The sequence below is a fragment of the Rhopalosiphum maidis genome, chromosome 2 (genome assembly GCF_003676215.2).
Source record: "Rhopalosiphum maidis isolate BTI-1 chromosome 2, ASM367621v3, whole genome shotgun sequence".
Lineage (NCBI taxonomy): Eukaryota > Metazoa > Arthropoda > Insecta > Hemiptera > Aphididae > Rhopalosiphum > Rhopalosiphum maidis.
This window is the reverse complement of record NC_040878.1, coordinates 73259935-73278179: the sequence shown is the minus strand read 5'-3', so window position 1 is coordinate 73278179 and position 18245 is coordinate 73259935. Positions and strand designations below refer to the sequence as shown.

Sequence of the window (18245 nt, the reverse complement as noted above, 5' to 3'; positions counted from 1 at the left end):
TAAAAATTCCTCTTAAATACAGACCTATAGTATTGACCTATAGAGCAGGAATGACAAACCTTTTTAAGATCAAGTATCTCAGTATATCAAGTATATAATATCTCAGGCGCGTGTGACACCTTACATTCATTCTATATCATCACGGAGTTCCAATTAGTTTTGATATCTTCACAACATTTTTAATAATAATCTTTCGATCTGCTACAAATAATTGTGAGTTTCGACGAAGTCTCGTTTCATGTCTTGCTTCGTGTATACTAGATCATTGATAATTCTATTTCAATAGACGTTAAATATTTTGTTCAGTATAACTAATATTGTCTTGTGTAATTATTAACATCAAAATCCTATCGCCTTCATTTGTTTGTTATAAATCTGTCACTGATACGTTATACCAGATATAGACAATATGTCTTACAGCTACTACCATGCAACAGTATGTGGATCTACAAATTTAAACTATATTGGAATAATACGAGATCTAAGTTAAAACATCATCAAAAATATCAAAATTTAAATATTATATTATGATAAAATGTATATTATACCATTTATACCTAATTTAGGTTTTTTAATTATACAAAATTGTATTTACTAATATATATATTTATATATCTTAGGAAATGAGGTGGTACGTCAAATAGATGAAAGTGGTAAAAAAAATTGTGATTATTAATAAATGTGTCAAATGCACTACTATAGAAAATACTAAATTAATTTACATTTTCAGCAAAGCAAATTATCCAAAAACCAAGTAATTAAATTTAATATTTCTTTACTAATTAGCAATACTAATTTATAACTTTATATTATAGACTACAATATTCTAAGTAGAGTTAAAAATAAATAAATTATATGTTAACTATAGTATTTTAAAAGTACTTTTACATTTAAAGATACTTAATACTAAATTTATTCTTAAGTTCTTAACTCATATGTATGCATTAAAAATTGTTTGAGTGACAGCATTTGTCTTATGTTCATGGAGTATAAATTCCCAATATTTATTTTTATTTAATACGATATGTTGTTTATGCAAATAATAATGTATTAATATGTTAACATAATGTTATACGATTAATTATTTTTACTCGTAAATTATAAATCTAATATTCCTAACAGGTATAAATGTATTATATTTAATGTGACGGTTTTTTCGGTTAAATTAAATATTTATATATTATAAGGAATTTTTATATTTACGAATATTCTTTTCGATTGTATGCATAATATACATAAAATGTATCTATGACTGAATAATAGGAGAGATATACCTAGTATAAAAACATCGGAATATTCGTGTAGGCATTAAAAAAACGTGAAAATACATTGGAATAAATTATAAAATAATTGACAAGAAAGAAAATGTCATTGTTATTGACAAAATCAATTTTTGATTTATAGAATTTATTTTGCCATAACTTTATTTATTATTTTAATAGACATTAGCTTGTTATTTTATTACTTTATGTTAGAATATGTATTTTTTCGTTTAATGAGTTATTACTAACAATTAAAAATCATTGTTATATTTTAATTTTTCTTTTCAGAACTAGATAAGAATGACATATTAATGTTGGATAAAGGTATTTATTATTAAACAATTACTTAGTACTTAAAAATCATTATTTTCATATATTACAGCATTTTGTACAATAATAATTATTAATCAAATCCTGTGTATTGTAGTAAAGTTAGGTAGTTATAGATAATAATAAATTAGTACATTATTTTTATTTTTAATTTGTTAGTTTAAATATTTAAGTTAAACAATAAAATAAAAATTTCGATAAAATACATGTATTACATTTTTTCAACAGTTTTAGAAAAAAAACCCGTTAATCAAGGTAATATATGGATTTTAATTGAAAATTAAATTATGCTTACTTAAAAAAATATAGGATAAACTGCTTTATAAGTCAGTTTCCAGGTAAAAATTGTGTTCTGTGCATAAACGAGTATCGCCGTAAACTTGGCTCGAAGAAATAAAATGTTCCAAAGGTCTATTGTAAACAGGCGTAACACGTTTCCACTAAAAGTGTATCTTTCCCTTATCCACTAATATCCGTTTCCACCAAATGAGATCTACCTAACTTAACAACGTTTTTACCAAAACATTTTATATACTATGCTTATATTAAAACCTTTAATACAGCAATAAGTTTATTTAATATACTAATACTGGGTTACAAAAATTATATATTATGGTATAGAATATAGATACTTAAGGTATTACCTATATATTACCCATATAGTCATATGTACATATATAATTGGATGATATATATTTTTTAACTGTAGAATATACTTTTCGTGTGTTTCTCGGATTGATGTAAAATATATATAAAGACATATAATCAATGTACCTATATTATATATTTTGTACGTTTTTTGTATTTGATTGTATTTATGCTAAACCATTGCCGTGCTTATTATCTTTTATGTTGATTAACCAAGATAATATATAATGGGACAATATTTTATAAACAAGTGAAAAAGTTGTACATTACAACTGTGTGTGTATTAAAATAAAAAGTATTATAGTTTTTAATACAATTGTTTTGGTGAAAACTTGGTATATTATCTTATTTGGTGGAAACGGATGTTGGTGGAAAAGGAAAAGGTCCACTTTTGGTGAAAATGAGTATTGCACTTGTAAACTCCACACAAATTTTTTTTTTGGTAAAAATAATATAGTTTTAAATTTGGCCCGGGTTTTTTCCAGGTAAATTTATTGACGTGTAAAGTCGGCCTAAATAAAAAATAAAAATATAATTTTGAGCGCATATCGATTCCGCCGGCTACTTTTACCCCTCCCTTGTAATTTGTAAATGTATTTTAAAAAATACACACCTGTATGCATAGTCCGAAACTTTAAGGGTACCGTAAATCGCTTAGGTAATATTTAACTACCTGACACCTAAGTGGTACGTAGCTGACACGTAATTTTTGATTGCACAGTTGACATTTAAGTAACCCGTAGCTAGGTAATACTTAAATATTAAAATATTACTTAATAATTATTTTTCATAAATATTAATTTATTATTCCATGCTTATCAATAATGTTTACGATCTAAAATTGTAATTAAGAAAACTTATTTTACAAACAATTGAATGAGACTTAAAATTGGTGCCTACTTGAAAGTTTAAAGATGCGTAAAAACGCAGTGTTGTTAGGAGTTGAAGCTGGCACGTCTACAGTTGGGGGGGTTTGGGGTTCAACCCCCCCGAAAATATTTTTGATTAACAAGAAAAAAATTGTTTTATTATGGTGCGGCACAATTTGTATTGCTAAATTTTGTAAACCCCCTCTGAAATTTTTTTTAATGTACGTGCCTGAGTTGAAGAATAGATGAGATGGGAAAACCACGATTATTATTGTGATGAATTGTAAATAATAGTATAATATTATCCATAACTACTTCTTTAGAGAACCTAAATTAAAAAATATAATTAAAAATACATTCTATCTGTGTTTGATGTACCTACATTTGCACAATTGAATTTATAAAAATGACTTATTACAACCGTATAATTATTAGAATGTAAAATATATAGTTCCTATAACAGATCCTGTAACTTTTGGAAAATTGGAGATCAGAAAATAATTTTACAGGGTTTTCTTAATCTCTGATGTATACCTTTTAGGTACAATATCTTCATTGGTAAACTGCACAAATTAAATTAGTTCGAATATATATATCATCCATATTAAGTATACTATAGGTATGATAATTTAATAAAAAAATAACATAAATCGATACACTGTGGAAGATAAAACGATAATTTTGTGAACAATTTTAACAAATTTATTCCATTATTATTTTTATGTTATCAGCTGAGTTAAAAAAATCATAGTTTACGGGCTCGTTAAGGGTGGTCTATCCACTACATAACTTTAAGAGAAACCTTAAATGATAGCTATCCCATAAATATAACTGCGCAACACAATTTTAAGGGACTGTGCTTAGGTGACACTTAAATTGATTTTAAGTAACACTTAAATGACTGTGCATAAGGGTAACAATCCTACATAATATACTATTTAATATATACAGGATGTCCCGCGAGGATTTACCCATTGGAATATCTCCTGAAAAAATGGAGATATTTTAATTCTGGTTTTTTAATAAGATTCACAAGGACAAGAACTACAAATATTTCACGTTTTAATTTATTTTTATGTTTTGGTAAAAAAATTAAAAATGTATATTTTTATTTAATTATTTAAAAAAAAAATTGAAAATAGCCATTTTGTAGAGTCTTTTTTCTGAAAATATTGACGTTTTAACATTTTAATTTCATCAATTTCTGATTTTTAATATTTTTCCTAGTTTCGAAAAACTGCGAATTATTTAATACGATAATGCCATAATGGTATCATTGTATCAAACATGTAGCCCGCGTGCTCGTACGGCTGGTGAACGGGTTTCAGTGTGGCTCGCAATAAATATCATATTTTATTTCTTCAACATTGTTAAATTTTTAAATAAAGTTAATAACTATTGTAAAAAATATCAATATGTACATTTTTGTTATACTTAGTATTAAATACGGTTATATTATAATAATTATAATAAATAGATAAAACAAATGTATTTTGTTTACTTTGAATTTAGTAAAAAAAGGTGTTTTGTCCGCTAACGTATAAATATGTAATACTTAATATTTTATGGTTTTTTGGTAATTTGAGTATCGCATAGTCCACAATTTAAATACCAATCCGTTCTAATTCTTCAGATTTATGTATCTGTTCTACTTGTATGTATGAAGTTCTTGTAGAGCTTGCGGTGACATATTGTAATATAATCTGCACACTTATAGCACACTTGCAGTATACACATTTTCTAAACCAAAAAAAATTAAATGTTTTTATAAAATTGTGGCTTAAATCTATTTTTTAAAGATTTTATAAGCACGAATAAATTCTATATAAATTCAACCAATGAATAATATTAGAAAAATGTTTGCAATATTAATATTAGCAAATGTTTGAATAACACAGGTTGTTAATAGTTTTAGGCAAATAATGTATCTAATTATTCTTTATTCAGCTTAATAATATTGTGTTTGTTAAAAATATTAATTTACATCGGATATTCTAGTTTTATTAAATTGAAACATTCCTATTAATATTAGTTTAGTTATTTTCCCAAACTCTATTGATCAGCGGTTCTGTAATACAAATATATAATAATATTATTTTAAATATTTTTGTTAGTAATGTACTATTGTACTAATGATAAAATTATATGGACCACAGCCCAGTCCTCAGGTCCAAATTGCCCGCGGCCCATGGGTTAGGAACTGCTGTTCTATATAATAGAAATAGATAGTTAATACAATTATCAGAATGTAGATATAACAGTTTTAACAGAATAATATATTTTGCAGTTGAACCGAAGTTCTACTATTTAAATAAAAAAGAATTTAAATGCATATTAAAACGTAAGTTCGTTAAAATAACTATTAAAATTATACTTAAAATGATATTAAAAAAAATATATTAAAATATCAAACAAAACAACAACTAAGCATATGAAAAAGAATTAACAACCTTTAATATAGTTATGATTAATATTAGCTATACATTATAATAAATCAATTATAGAAAAATACCTAATAGATGTACCTACTTGCAATAACTTATTTACTTCTGATTTGTACAGTTTATACTGATATTACAGTTAGTTATCGTAAAAAGATTAAGCCATCATAATTTTATTCTTCACAACGTTTCGTATAAATACTGTAGGATATTTAACTGCTTAAGATATTTAAAATAGAAATTTTAAATTCCAACTTTAAATATTTATTCTTAATAAAATTGATATTTACAACTGTTTTCTAAACAATGTTAGTAAATCAACATAATCAATTAAAAAGAATATACTACGATTATACTCAATATTTGTTTGACAATCATATGTCATGAATTATTTAGTTAGTTTTGAAATCAATATTTTCAATAGGTATATATTATACTCATTAACAAAGTTATTAAATTAAAATTAATATGATTATTGTAATAATTTTCAGTTTGGGAATGTAAGTAATTTTTACTTACGTTATGTTTATATTTAATATTATGTATTTAAATCAAGTCATTATGTTCTAACACAAAATAATTTTATTTAAAAATTGACTCATTTTAAGAGCTTAATAACATCATGAATTGATAATTAATTCAAATTTCTTCATATATTTTATGATTCAAAACGAATAAATACATATATTGATTAAAGAAAAATAAATATATTCTTCGAATGATTGGTTTATAATTTTTTTTTTATAAAGTATTAGTAGATAATACTATGGATTCGTATGAAGAACTATTTATTAAATATAAATTTAACAATTAATATGGTATCCATGTAAATTGATAATTAATAATAAAAAACTAATATCAAAATTAATAAATATTTTTATAAACGATTAATATACACTTATTTTCAGTACTACCTAAATACGACGAGTCACCTGATAATTATTTGAAGAGACATTATGCAATAGGTATTTTAATATTATTTTGATAATATATAGTTTTAAATTTAAAAGAGAAGAAACAATAAATTATAACACTATATATTTATATAGTTGCTTTATAATTTTATAATTCTAGTCACAATAGATACCTACGCATATTTATACAATATTATAGGTATACCAATGTTTAAATTTCTTATTAAAATTCAATAAGACAAATTTATCAGCAATTTGTCTATAAATCAAATTTAACTTAAATGCTCAATATTTGTCAACATTATTTTTGATATGTAGGAAGGACTTAAACCTTTTTATCTGGTATTCAAATGATAATTCTTATAAAGTTATTAACACCCAACATTTGTATATAAACAAAATACATTTGAATAAATAAATACAATTATTTAGGATAGGTAATACACTAAGTACATATATGTTACGGTCAAAGTGTATAATTAGAACATTGTGCACAATGCTCGTCATAATTGGGTAAAACTGAATCTGCTTTACCCTGGGTACATTGCCTGATCATTGTAATACAATAGCCGGGCATTGTGTACAGTGCTTAATTGTTTGTGGGCAATATAAGTTTATTGCAATTCCGCGTCTGTATGTATAAAGTATAATTTTTCTTTAACGTTACAACGATAACGTTGATAACGATTATCGATTACATTTTCTCCACGATGGTATCTAACTATACGTTAACTGTACGTATTGAAACAGCCGATCTATACCTATATAGTTTCGATATCTGTAATAATACGAGTATAATAAGGATAATAATAAATAGCTTATTACCACGTGATAATTTTATCAGAGGGTTTGCCAACGACATTTAAGACCGTAGATATAATATAGAATTTCAGATCAGCTGAAATTACACCATTTAACGGATCGGTTGTATTTTTATACATATTATTTTAAATTTTCTTAAAACTTCTATTTTTTAATATTTAAAATGGCTGATTTAAAATTGTATGAACAATTTAATATACTTTTAAGTAAATAAATTCGAATAATGTATTTTTAAGTGAAGTAAAATACAACGAAGTATTAGAAGAAGTCGAACGGTTAAAAAATGGAGCAAAATTAAAACCAAGCACTATGATATAATGAATGTAAGTAATATTGAAAAATTAATTGTACCGGTAACTGATCCAAATGCTATCAAATATTATGTTTATAATGAAGAGTTTTACAAAATAATTCATGACGTGCATTTGCAAACTGGACATGAAGGTAGAAACCGAATGGAACATGAACTGAACGCAAAATATAAAAACATTACTAGGGAATGTTTAATGATATATTTAAATTTATGTGAACTATGTCAGAGAAAAGGTAAAACTGTGAAAAAAGGGCTAGTTGTTACACCAATAATTTCTTCAGAAATGAATTCTCGTTGTCAAGTAGATTGGATTGACATGCAAGCTCAATCTGATGGAAATTATCGATTTATTTTAGTTTATCAAGATCACCTAACGAAGTATGTTTTACTTAAATCATTAACACACAAACGTGCAGAAGAAGTTGCCTATATACTACTTGATATTTTTACTACATTTGGAGCTCCGTGCATTCTTACAGAGTAATAACGGTAGAGAATTTGTTAACAAGGTTATTGAAGAGTTATGCAGTATGTGGGAAGAACTGAAAAGTCAGGGCTCTGTTGAAAGGGCTAACCAGTATATAGAAAATATGCTTGCCACCTGGTTAACAGATAATAAAACTAATAAATGGAGCGAGGGACTTAAATTCAATCAATTTATGAAAAACAGAAGTTTACATCACGGAATTAAGTGCTCTCCTTATGAGGCTATGTTTGATACCCGGGAAAAAATAGGCTTGAAATCTACTTCTCTACCAGAAAATATTATACATAAGCTCAAGACTGATGAAGATTTAGAAACCGCGTTGAATTCTATTAATACCACTCATGAAAAAAAAACCAAGAAACAATCTAAAGAAAAATCTGTTGATACGTCTTCTGAAGAAAATATTGATGTTAACGAAGAACAAGCTGATATTATACAATCAAGACAGGAAACTATAATTGAAAAAAGAAGAGAATCGTTGCATAATTTAACAGTACAAGCTTCAAAAATTGACTTCGTGAAGGGAAAATTGGCGAAAGTGTTAAAATTAGAATACCTGATGTTGATAAAGCACGGAGTGATCTGCGATCCATTTTAGGAGTATAATGTCTGGTAATTTTTATAATAATTTTTATTTTTTTATTATGTTATAACTAAAACCTGATTTTTTTCAGTAAAAAACAATAATTATAAAATTGGTACCACTGAAAGTAAACTTCAACAACTTTACACTAGAAATCAATTTGAAATATGCAAAGAGTCGTTTTTCCAGATTGAAACAGTACCAATAACATCTCCGATTTCATTAAGAGAAGCGGCTAGAAAGTTTTCAAATCTTGGCGGTCAAGGATATGACCGGTGTACCTGTAAACAGCAATGCAAGACAAATAAATGTAAGTGTAGGGCTGCAGGTAAACTATGCACTTCTAAATGTCATGATAGCTTAAGTTGTAAAATAAATAAATAATTTGTTAATATATTCATAAAATAAATTATTAAGATCACAAAAATTGTTTTATACATTTTTAATTAATTAATTGTGATTGCCCACTATGCTCTGGGCATTCTATACAATGCCCGGGCAAAGTGTATAATTGTCCACATTGTCTATTGAAATTGGGCATTGTATACATTGTTCGTGCATTGTACTACAATGCCCGATTACGCGCTTTAACCGTAACATATATATAATCAAATATTATAATCATAAACTATGAACCAATAACTTTATCTAATTAATATTTTGATAGATTCATAAATAAGTAATGCAATTATTTTATATACTTTATATGCAGTAAAATATTTGTGTAAGTGCTGTTTTATTAACTATACAAGATTTAAAATGTTAGTAATATTAAAATGTATATTATTTTTAAATCATGTTTATAGTATATTTAAACAAAAATGTTGTTAAATACATTAAGAAACAAGTAAAATGTAAGTTAAAATTACTTTTTAACTAATATAAGTTTGTAGATATAAATCAGCTGTTATTGCTGTTAAAAAATAATTATTCTGTTTTAGTAATTATACTAATATATATTAATATATTTAAATAACCAATAGATCTTCGCAGGAAAAAAGTTTTCTGATCCTTGTAGAAATTGCTTATATTAGCCTTTTTCTACAGAAAACATAGCATGACGTTAACATTGAAAAAATCATTAATTTTATTTTTCATTAAATTTTCTATGTGACTTGAGTTAACATAAAAAAGGAGTTAAAATGTTGGATATTTTTCACACTAAGCCCACTCACATTAATTTATCTATAAAAACTTATAATTTTTAAATATTATATGATTTATAAAATATAATAAATTGTTTCCCTATTTTTGGTATTATGACCAATGTAAAAATGAGAGACCATTTCAAAACAAATTAAAATGAGCTTAATAATATGTATAATATGTATAATATTGATAAAATTAACCATTTAGTTAAACTAGGTTAAATTTTGACTAACAAAAAATATAGAAGAAAAAAGGTGGTTATTTCTAGAAATTATTGCTAGATAAGGATGTTAAAGAAAATCTTAACCCGAAGAATTAACTTTAATTTATTAAATAAATTTATATATTTATTTATTAAAAAGTAGCATAATATAAGTAAAAAATTTGAATTAATCTACTCACTAAAAGACATACAACTTTTTTTGATTTTCTAAAATTCTGAATAAATAAGCTAATATTTTATCAATGTTATAATCCTATATTTTTTATTACAGAAGGGGCTAAGATAGGCAATCTAGTACACAGAATTTTTTTCGCTTGAACAATGAACATCCATTTGTTAAAGAGTTATTTGTATATACCTATAGTATAGGATACGAATATTATTCGTAATAAAGACACAATTTTATTTGTCAATACAGAAATAGATAGAGGCAATATTATAACCTCCCTAATAAAACAAATTACATTATTTAATTTCATATTTTTTGTAAATATGAAAGAAAATTGTTTTTAAGTTTTTATTTAAGTAACAGAGTATCTTTATTTTAGTATCTACATAAATATAAAAATAAAAATAAAAATCTAAATCTCTCATGAACAAATTATATTATTAAACCTACAGTACAAGTATGAAATTCTTATATGCTTCAATATATATTATTTAGCTCAACCATGTAAGTATATTTTGAGAAAAAAAAATTAAAGAATAAAGTAAGATCCTAATAAATGTATAAAGTAATTTAAAATACTTCAATCTAATAATTTCAAACATCTAACTATTATTCTATACAATTATTAATCATTGAATTCTAACATAAGACACTCAATGATGAGGTACAGTCGAAAGGTTCTATACTGAGTGTTTCTTTTATTAAACAACTCTCATTATTTCAAAATCTATTGACGTATTTTTTTACATAATTTCCAGTTAAAATAAAACAACATTTAAAAAATGTTTTTATTTTTTTAAATAACAACATACATTTTTATTTATTGTAGTTATAGTTATTTCACTCATTACGAGTAGAGGAGTAAATTACTTATTTTGTTTTCTTATGGTTACTAATACTTTATTTGTATATAGGATAGTTGTTTATAATATTTTTGTGAATTTTAATAAAATTATTTCTAGTGAAAATGATGAGCTTAGATCGAGTGAAAAATTTAAAATCACGTATGCTATTCTACATTCTTACATTAATGGCCGAACGCAAACCAAAGCAGTGCGGTTGCCCCTATTGTACCTACTACCGAAGGGGCAGCCAGCTTAATACACTGGGTCATGCCAGTTTTTTTCATTGAATTGGTGTTCGCTCGGCATATTACTACTTATAATAACTAGATGCAACATATATTATTTTAAAATAAAACTTAAATAATTTTAAGATACAATAGAACTGGAATCTTTGCATTTATTTTTATCTCATTTCAAACATATATTACATACAATAAAATATCTAATATTACAAATAGTAGAAAGACAAAAATCTTATCTAACATCAATAAACATTGGAAAACATTATTTGATTTAATTTTTAAAAAGGAAAACTAAAATATTATTAAAAATTGATTCTTTAAATATCAATTTGGTTAAATTTAAAATAAATAAAAAGTTTCAAATTATTATTATGCAATAAGAATCTCAGTAAAATTTAAAATTTAATTATAATATACATAATCAAAACATTCCTTCAGATTTTTAAATAAAAAATACTCATCAATTTTATATATTTATGTTCACAGCATATTTATTAAGACGTGAAAGCTATAATTTTTATGTATTGAGAATGAAAAATATGAGTAAGATTTTTAATTAACGAAGTTTTTTATTTTAATTGTATACTTATTGCAATGAGTAATGACAATATGAAATACATTTTTTAAATTCTAAGTTATGAATATTAAATATAACTGCGTTTTTATCATAATTTTAAGTACCTATTTAATATTTGTGTATGTTATTGAATAAAAATATTAAATAATAATAATTATTTCTCTTTAGACATAGTACCGTTCCATATAGACTTTTTCAAAAAGAAATTTAAATTGTTTGAAGGTATGCAACTTTTTAATTATTTTATAATATCTTTTTATTCATCATTCAAATATATAGCTTTTTTTTAAATATAATTTACCAAATTATAAAGTCAACTATAAAATCAAAAATTTAATAAATTTAATAGTATTATAGGTGTTTTAGCACACCTGGTTAAACATTATGACGTATTATCGTGTATCTATCGTTATAAGTTATAACACTCGTGTATTTTTTATAGTATATAGACATATAACTATATGATTGAGTTGCACCAAGCACAATATTTTCTCATAAGAAATAAAATGAGGAATTTATATTTTGAAAGCTTATATATTTTCCAAAGAAAAATTAATACTGTATCAAACTTAATATCCGATTAGCATAATATTAAACTAGTTGTATATGCTTTTGAAATTATTTGAATGGAATAGAATTGTGTTATTAATTTATTATATTTTCAGGCCAAGACCAAAAAACAATTTTTCAAGAGCTGGGAGCTAATTTCAAAGATGATGCAGAATCATCTACAATAGCTCAAATTGATAATTGAGTTCATAGTTAATATTATTAGTCGGCTAAGTTTTATGCACTTTCTCTTCACTACAATAATTTCACGTTTACATAATAAGTTATATTACTTTATACATTGTTTTTAAATATACTAATGGGGCAGTACATTTGTTTTAGATTTTTTTTTTTTTTTTAATTGTCCTTTAACTTTGGCAGCAAGGGCCATTTAGTTTACACATTATATTTTTCTTATTGAAAGATACAGTTTGAATACGACAATTTAGCGGAAGGTTATATAGGTCATAAGTTATAAAAATGTAAAATACAATTTATTGATCACCGAAAATATCTTTTAGATATTTTAACAGTAACAGTATAATCATTTGTATTTGTCAGCTGTAAGACACGTATGAATATTATATTTAACTAAGTGTCCATTAATTCTCATATTATTGTGAATGGTTAAAATAATTTACGATTGGTATAACGACCTACAAATAAAATCATAAAACAAATTTAAAAAATATAAGGCTTAACTCTTTAGCATGAAGATAAACTACGTGGTAGAAAAATTTAAATATTCAGGAGAGAAAATAAATTCATAGGGTAACAATGATAAAGAAATCCAGAACAGGATTATTTCAGTTAATAACGTGTTTCTTTGCTTAATTTCTGAAACCAATTTTAAAATCCAAATTAGTATCAAGATAGTATTAAGATGAATAATGTATAGTAAGATTCAAAAGGAAGATATTAAGAAAAATATTTGGACCATAACGGAATCAAAACACGGAAAAATAAGAATATAGAAAAATGGGAAAATTATAAACATGATAAATGATTAAGACACAATGGCAACAATGAAAAGCAAAAGCTGAACAAGATGAGTAAATTGAAACTGTGATAGATAAACAAACTACAGAAAAACCTTGTTATATTAGACATATCCAACTGTGAAGAGCTAACTATTGACAGTGAAATATGGAGAAGAGTGGTGGTAGTGACGAAAGACTTAAATACTTAACCAAAAATCATAAATACCTACTAATTTTGAATTATGTGATCACAATTGAGAAATATTGCAATATCTACACAATGTAGCATAAGAGAATTCCACACTACCGTCACAACTAATTTTTAGAGAAAATAGACCTATATATATTAAAATATAAAACACTGCATTTATTATATTATTAATACTGAGGTGTGTTCAATAAATACCCAGACAAAAATTATTTCAGAAAAACGTTTAATGTTATCGATAATGTTGTTATGCTAAAATAAACTAGAGATAATGACCATTATTTCAGTATATACTAATAATCATTATCTCAAATCAGTCATCGACAATACGTGTTCAAATTTGGTCGTTTTGTATAAAATCGCGATTTTACGATGGATAATATTACGGAGCAACGCGCGTGTATTAAATTTTGTTTCAAAATTGGTAAAAATGCTACGGAAACTTTTGAACTGATTAAATTGGCTTTTGGAGATGTTTCACTAAGCCGCTGTGTAACTTTTGACTGGTTCAAACGTTTTAAAAAAGGTCGGATATCCATTGAAGATGATCATCGTCCTGGGCGTCCATCATCATCAAAAACAAATGATACCATTGATCTTGTTCGAAACAAAATTAGAAACGACCGAAGATTAACTGTTAGAGAAGTAGCCAATGAAGTTGGTATATTAATTGGCACTTGTCATTCAATTTTATCAGATGAATTGGGTATGAAGAGTGTCCGCAAAATTAGTACCAAAATTGTTAACGGAGGAGCTAATGGAACATCGCATTGAAGTGTGTTTAGAACTAAAAAATCGGGTTTCTAATGATCCAAATTTTATTAAATCAATTATTACGGGTGATGAAATATGGGTATATGGATATGATTCCGAAACCAAAGTGCAATCATCAAAATGGAAGACCGCAAATTCACCTCGTCCAAAAAAATGTCGTCAGGTCCAATCAAACATCAAAGCAATGCTTATTGTTTTTTTTGATTTTTTTGGTTTAGTTCATTATGAGTTTGTACCTACGGGTCAGACAATAAATCAAGTGTTCTATAAACAAGTATTAGAAAGATTAAGAGAGAAAGTACGCCGTAAAAGACCAGAAGTGTGGAAATCAAAGTGATGATTTTTGCACCATGACAATGCACTAGCGCATTCAGCACTTTCCATACGTGAATTTTTGGCATCTAAAAATATACCAGTGGTACCTCACCTACCATATTCACCTGACTTAGCTCCGTGTGATTTTTTTTTGTTTCCGAGACTAAAAAGTACCCTCAAAGGCCATAGATTCGAAGACGTTGACGAAACTATCCATAACGCGACACAAGAGCTAAAGGCTATAACTATGGAGGAAATTCAAAGATGTTTCAAAAAGTGGCAAGACCGTTGGGAGTATTGTATTAAAGCTAAAGGACACTATTTTGAAGGTGATCCATTTAAATAGTTTGTAAGTTTTAAATATAATTTGTAATAAATTTTGTCTGGGTATTTATTGAACACACCTCGTATTAAATTATTATAATAATATTATTTTAACTTATACAACCCAAAATATAATAACATATTTCTGTATGTACCGTAAAATTGTAAAAATAAATTTATACTTTATAGTGTAAATAAAGAATATCATAAAATAAATAAAAAATGTCTTTATTGCATAAAGTAAAATTCATGATAATATAAGTTATAGGTTCCCGTTCCCCCGAATAATGTTTTTAAATTATAACAAAGTAATTAACATCGTTATTTATCGTTTAAATAAATAATTTCGTTATAATTTGAACTTAAAATATAAATAAAATAATTGTATTTATATATTTTTTAGTTTTTTATGGTTTCAGTATAAAAAGTTTCCATTTTTTTTCAATTTTGACCAATTTTGTTAAAAATCTTAATTCAAATGCATAGTATAAATAAAAATTTTCTTTTAATTTCTACCCAACGAATGGTTTTTGTTCGATATTTATAGAAAACAAAATTATCTATAATTTTTTCAAGAGTCAAAATATTTTGAAAAAATTATATCACACCTATTTAGAAAATGATAAATGATAATATATACACTTTGTGAAAATTTCAAGTTTCTGCGACAATTCGTTTTTGAATTTCAACAAAATAAAAAAAATCAATTTAATTAAAAACTAATTAAGCGTAACAATTCTATTTTTCCTTAATTTGTTGTTTATTTTTCATTTATTAAAAAAAAGTACTAGGAATTTTTTATTTTCAGAAGTATTTAATTTCTCAAAACTTCTCTTAAGTACAGAGTCGATCCAATTTGCTATCCAACTACTCTCAAGATTGAAAAATCTTGTGTTAATACTACTTATATTGTAAAGAGACATAAAAATAAAAAAGTAAAAACAAATGTTATACAATGCAACGTTATGTAACGTTATGTCATAACCTACGGGCTACGAAATATACGTATTCTTTGCTCCACTCATAATATAAAACAAATTTAATGCACTCATTTAATTTACTCAACTGTGTTTATTCTTATAAAATAATAAAATATATTGTAACCGGCTTACATTAAGCTTATACAATTTACAATTGCACTATTATCTACTCTTCTATAATGATTAAAAACTTTTGTATTACAACAATGATTTTAAGTTATAATTTCACAAATTATTATTAATTTTGCCATTTTTTTATGACAATCATTAATGGTTGCTAATTCAATCAACGATATTAAAAAAAAAAAAAAGAAATAGCTCAATAAGAATAATATATGTAATACCTATGCATATGTGTGTGGACTCCAATATAAACATTTAGTGAAATTTTCAAAAATTCGTAGTTATTTGTTTATGAATTACAATAAAATAAATTGATTATGTGTTAAAATTACCATTTTTTTCCAATTATTAAGAAATGTATAAGACATTTATTTGACCGACAAAATACTCACTAGATTCACATTCCTAACAGCAATGATAACTAAATTAAAATCAAATATTACGCAAGCTTAAATAGCTAAATTTACAAATGTTTGAATTTAAAATGAAGTAATGAATGTCTTTTATTTATAATGATGTGTGTTCTTCTTAATGTGTCTATCATCACCCTTAAGAGCAGTAAAAATAATTTAATTTTCAACTTCGATGATCGTTTCTGATAGAAAATTAAATAACGTTGGTAGCTTGAGCCTTGAGGGAATCAAAAGTAAATGCTTCCAAAAATGTTTCATAATAATCAAGAAAAACGAAAAAAAAAGGTAGGCAGTGGGTTCCGTTCTGTTATAAGTACATTAGGTGTTGAGTGGGTTACTGAAATAGATTGTTAAACTTGAAATAATCAATGATTTATCAATGTTTACAAACAATGATTCTGAGCTGAAATGGTTTGACAGGCTAAACTACTAAATATATTTCATGTTATATTTTATATACTGTATAGTATATTTATACTGTTATCATGATATGCTTTTTTATATAGTCATTTATTTTTTTTTAAGTATTACGGTAGTTTGATTTAATTTTTGCAAACAATTTTACATTTATTATATTATTAGTGTTTAATTATTATAATAACATATTATATATTTATACCATATTATATTATTTAAGTATATAAGTTATGATTTAATAATAACTTTTTAAAAATATTGTAGAACAGTGTAAACAAATTTATAGATTTTATTTTTTCGCATTTCTTAGTATATTTATCAATATACGAGTATAATATAATATTGTATTTTTACATAATACAACTTAATAGTTTAAATGTAGTTAATTAAAAATATTATCTATGTATTTGATCATTTTTAAGGTAATTTTCGTCGTAAGATGCTTTTTTTAAGGGCATTTTTAGGATAGGACATTTTCGATGATTTTAGTGCATTTATTAAATCCAAGACTTAATTATTAATATTATTACACAGTTGAATCCGATATCGTAAAAATGTTTAGTTCAAACAGTCATAAAAATTAATTTGACTTTCTAGTAAATGTTTTTTTTTTATTTAGGTTTAAAAACGTATAAAGAACCTAGTGTTAAATTTTCAAATCATAAGTATAAGAATAAATTTTGTTATGAATTTCTATTTTCTAACAACAAAATGTTTTATAATTTTCGAAATGTTGACGAATTTTATCGAAATTCTAAATTTAAATGCTTATTTTAAATGTTTTTTAATTGGTGAATGAAATTAATATTAAGAATTTTGTATGGCATTTTCAAGCATTTTTACCATTGATATTTTTTTTATCGACATTCATAAAAAAATAATCTAAAATTAAAATTTTCTATAAATAGAGTAGAAAAAAAAATCAAAATTTACTATAGATTATTATTTTTTTATAGATAAAATAATAATATAAACATTTAGCTAAAATATCAAGTACCCATCTCATCAAGAAAAGTCCGTTTCTAATAAGAAAAAAAATAATTCAATGCATATAATATATTGAACGGTCGATTATAACGTACACTGGTCCGGTGTGGAACTGATTCTACTGAAGTCGAAATGGAAAAATTTGGATGTCTCAGTAACAATAAAACATACAATCTATTGTCTTACCCATAGGTACTTAAATTAAAAACATCATAGGGTGATCAAGGTTACCCATCTGTCCTATAAAAACAAGTGTGTAAAGCCTTTGACCATTCGTATGCTTGATAATACATGATACATA

The 18245-nt window shown here is 24.8% G+C and overlaps 3 protein-coding genes across 3 annotated transcripts; all 3 read left to right on the top strand.

The window, feature by feature from the left end:
- The first annotated feature begins 7465 nt into the window (after window positions 1–7465).
- Window positions 7466–8832, top strand: LOC113554441 (KRAB-A domain-containing protein 2-like). The gene is given in 3 exon segments (XM_026958290.1): window positions 7466–8065; window positions 8067–8698; window positions 8761–8832. Coding segments are annotated over 2 exon segments (1080 nt in total). The 5' UTR covers window positions 7466–7603; the 3' UTR covers window positions 8685–8698; window positions 8761–8832.
- Window positions 8833–13983: 5151 nt separating this feature from the next.
- LOC113552585 (protein GVQW3-like) lies at window positions 13984–14385 on the top strand. Its single transcript, XM_026955440.1, has one exon. It carries the CDS (start codon window positions 13984–13986, stop codon window positions 14383–14385), a length of 402 nt encoding a protein of 133 aa, XP_026811241.1.
- A 120-nt stretch (window positions 14386–14505) lies between these two features.
- On the top strand, window positions 14506–15046 carry LOC113552583. The gene is made up of 3 exons (XM_026955439.1): window positions 14506–14548; window positions 14604–14718; window positions 14863–15046. The coding sequence occupies exons 1-3, from the start codon at window positions 14506–14508 to the stop codon at window positions 15044–15046; spliced, it is 342 nt and encodes a 113-aa protein (XP_026811240.1).
- The last annotated feature ends 3199 nt before the right edge of the window (window positions 15047–18245 follow it).

What these genes read in the sequence shown, in the direction of transcription:
- LOC113552583 (XM_026955439.1), top strand. Translation starts at nt 14,506, where the DNA reads ATGGAAGACCGCAAATTCACCTCGTCCAAAAAAATGTCGTCAG. An exon ending in GTCCAAAAAAATGTCGTCAG is followed by an intron (nt 14,549 to 14,603) that starts GTCCAATCAAAC and finishes TTTTTGGTTTAG; the next exon opens with TTCATTATGAGTTTGTACCT. An exon ending in CCAGAAGTGTGGAAATCAAA is followed by an intron (nt 14,719 to 14,862) that starts GTGATGATTTTT and finishes TTTGTTTCCGAG; the next exon opens with ACTAAAAAGTACCCTCAAAG.
- LOC113552585 (XM_026955440.1), top strand. Translation starts at nt 13,984, where the DNA reads ATGGATAATATTACGGAGCAACGCGCGTGTATTAAATTTTGTTTCAAA.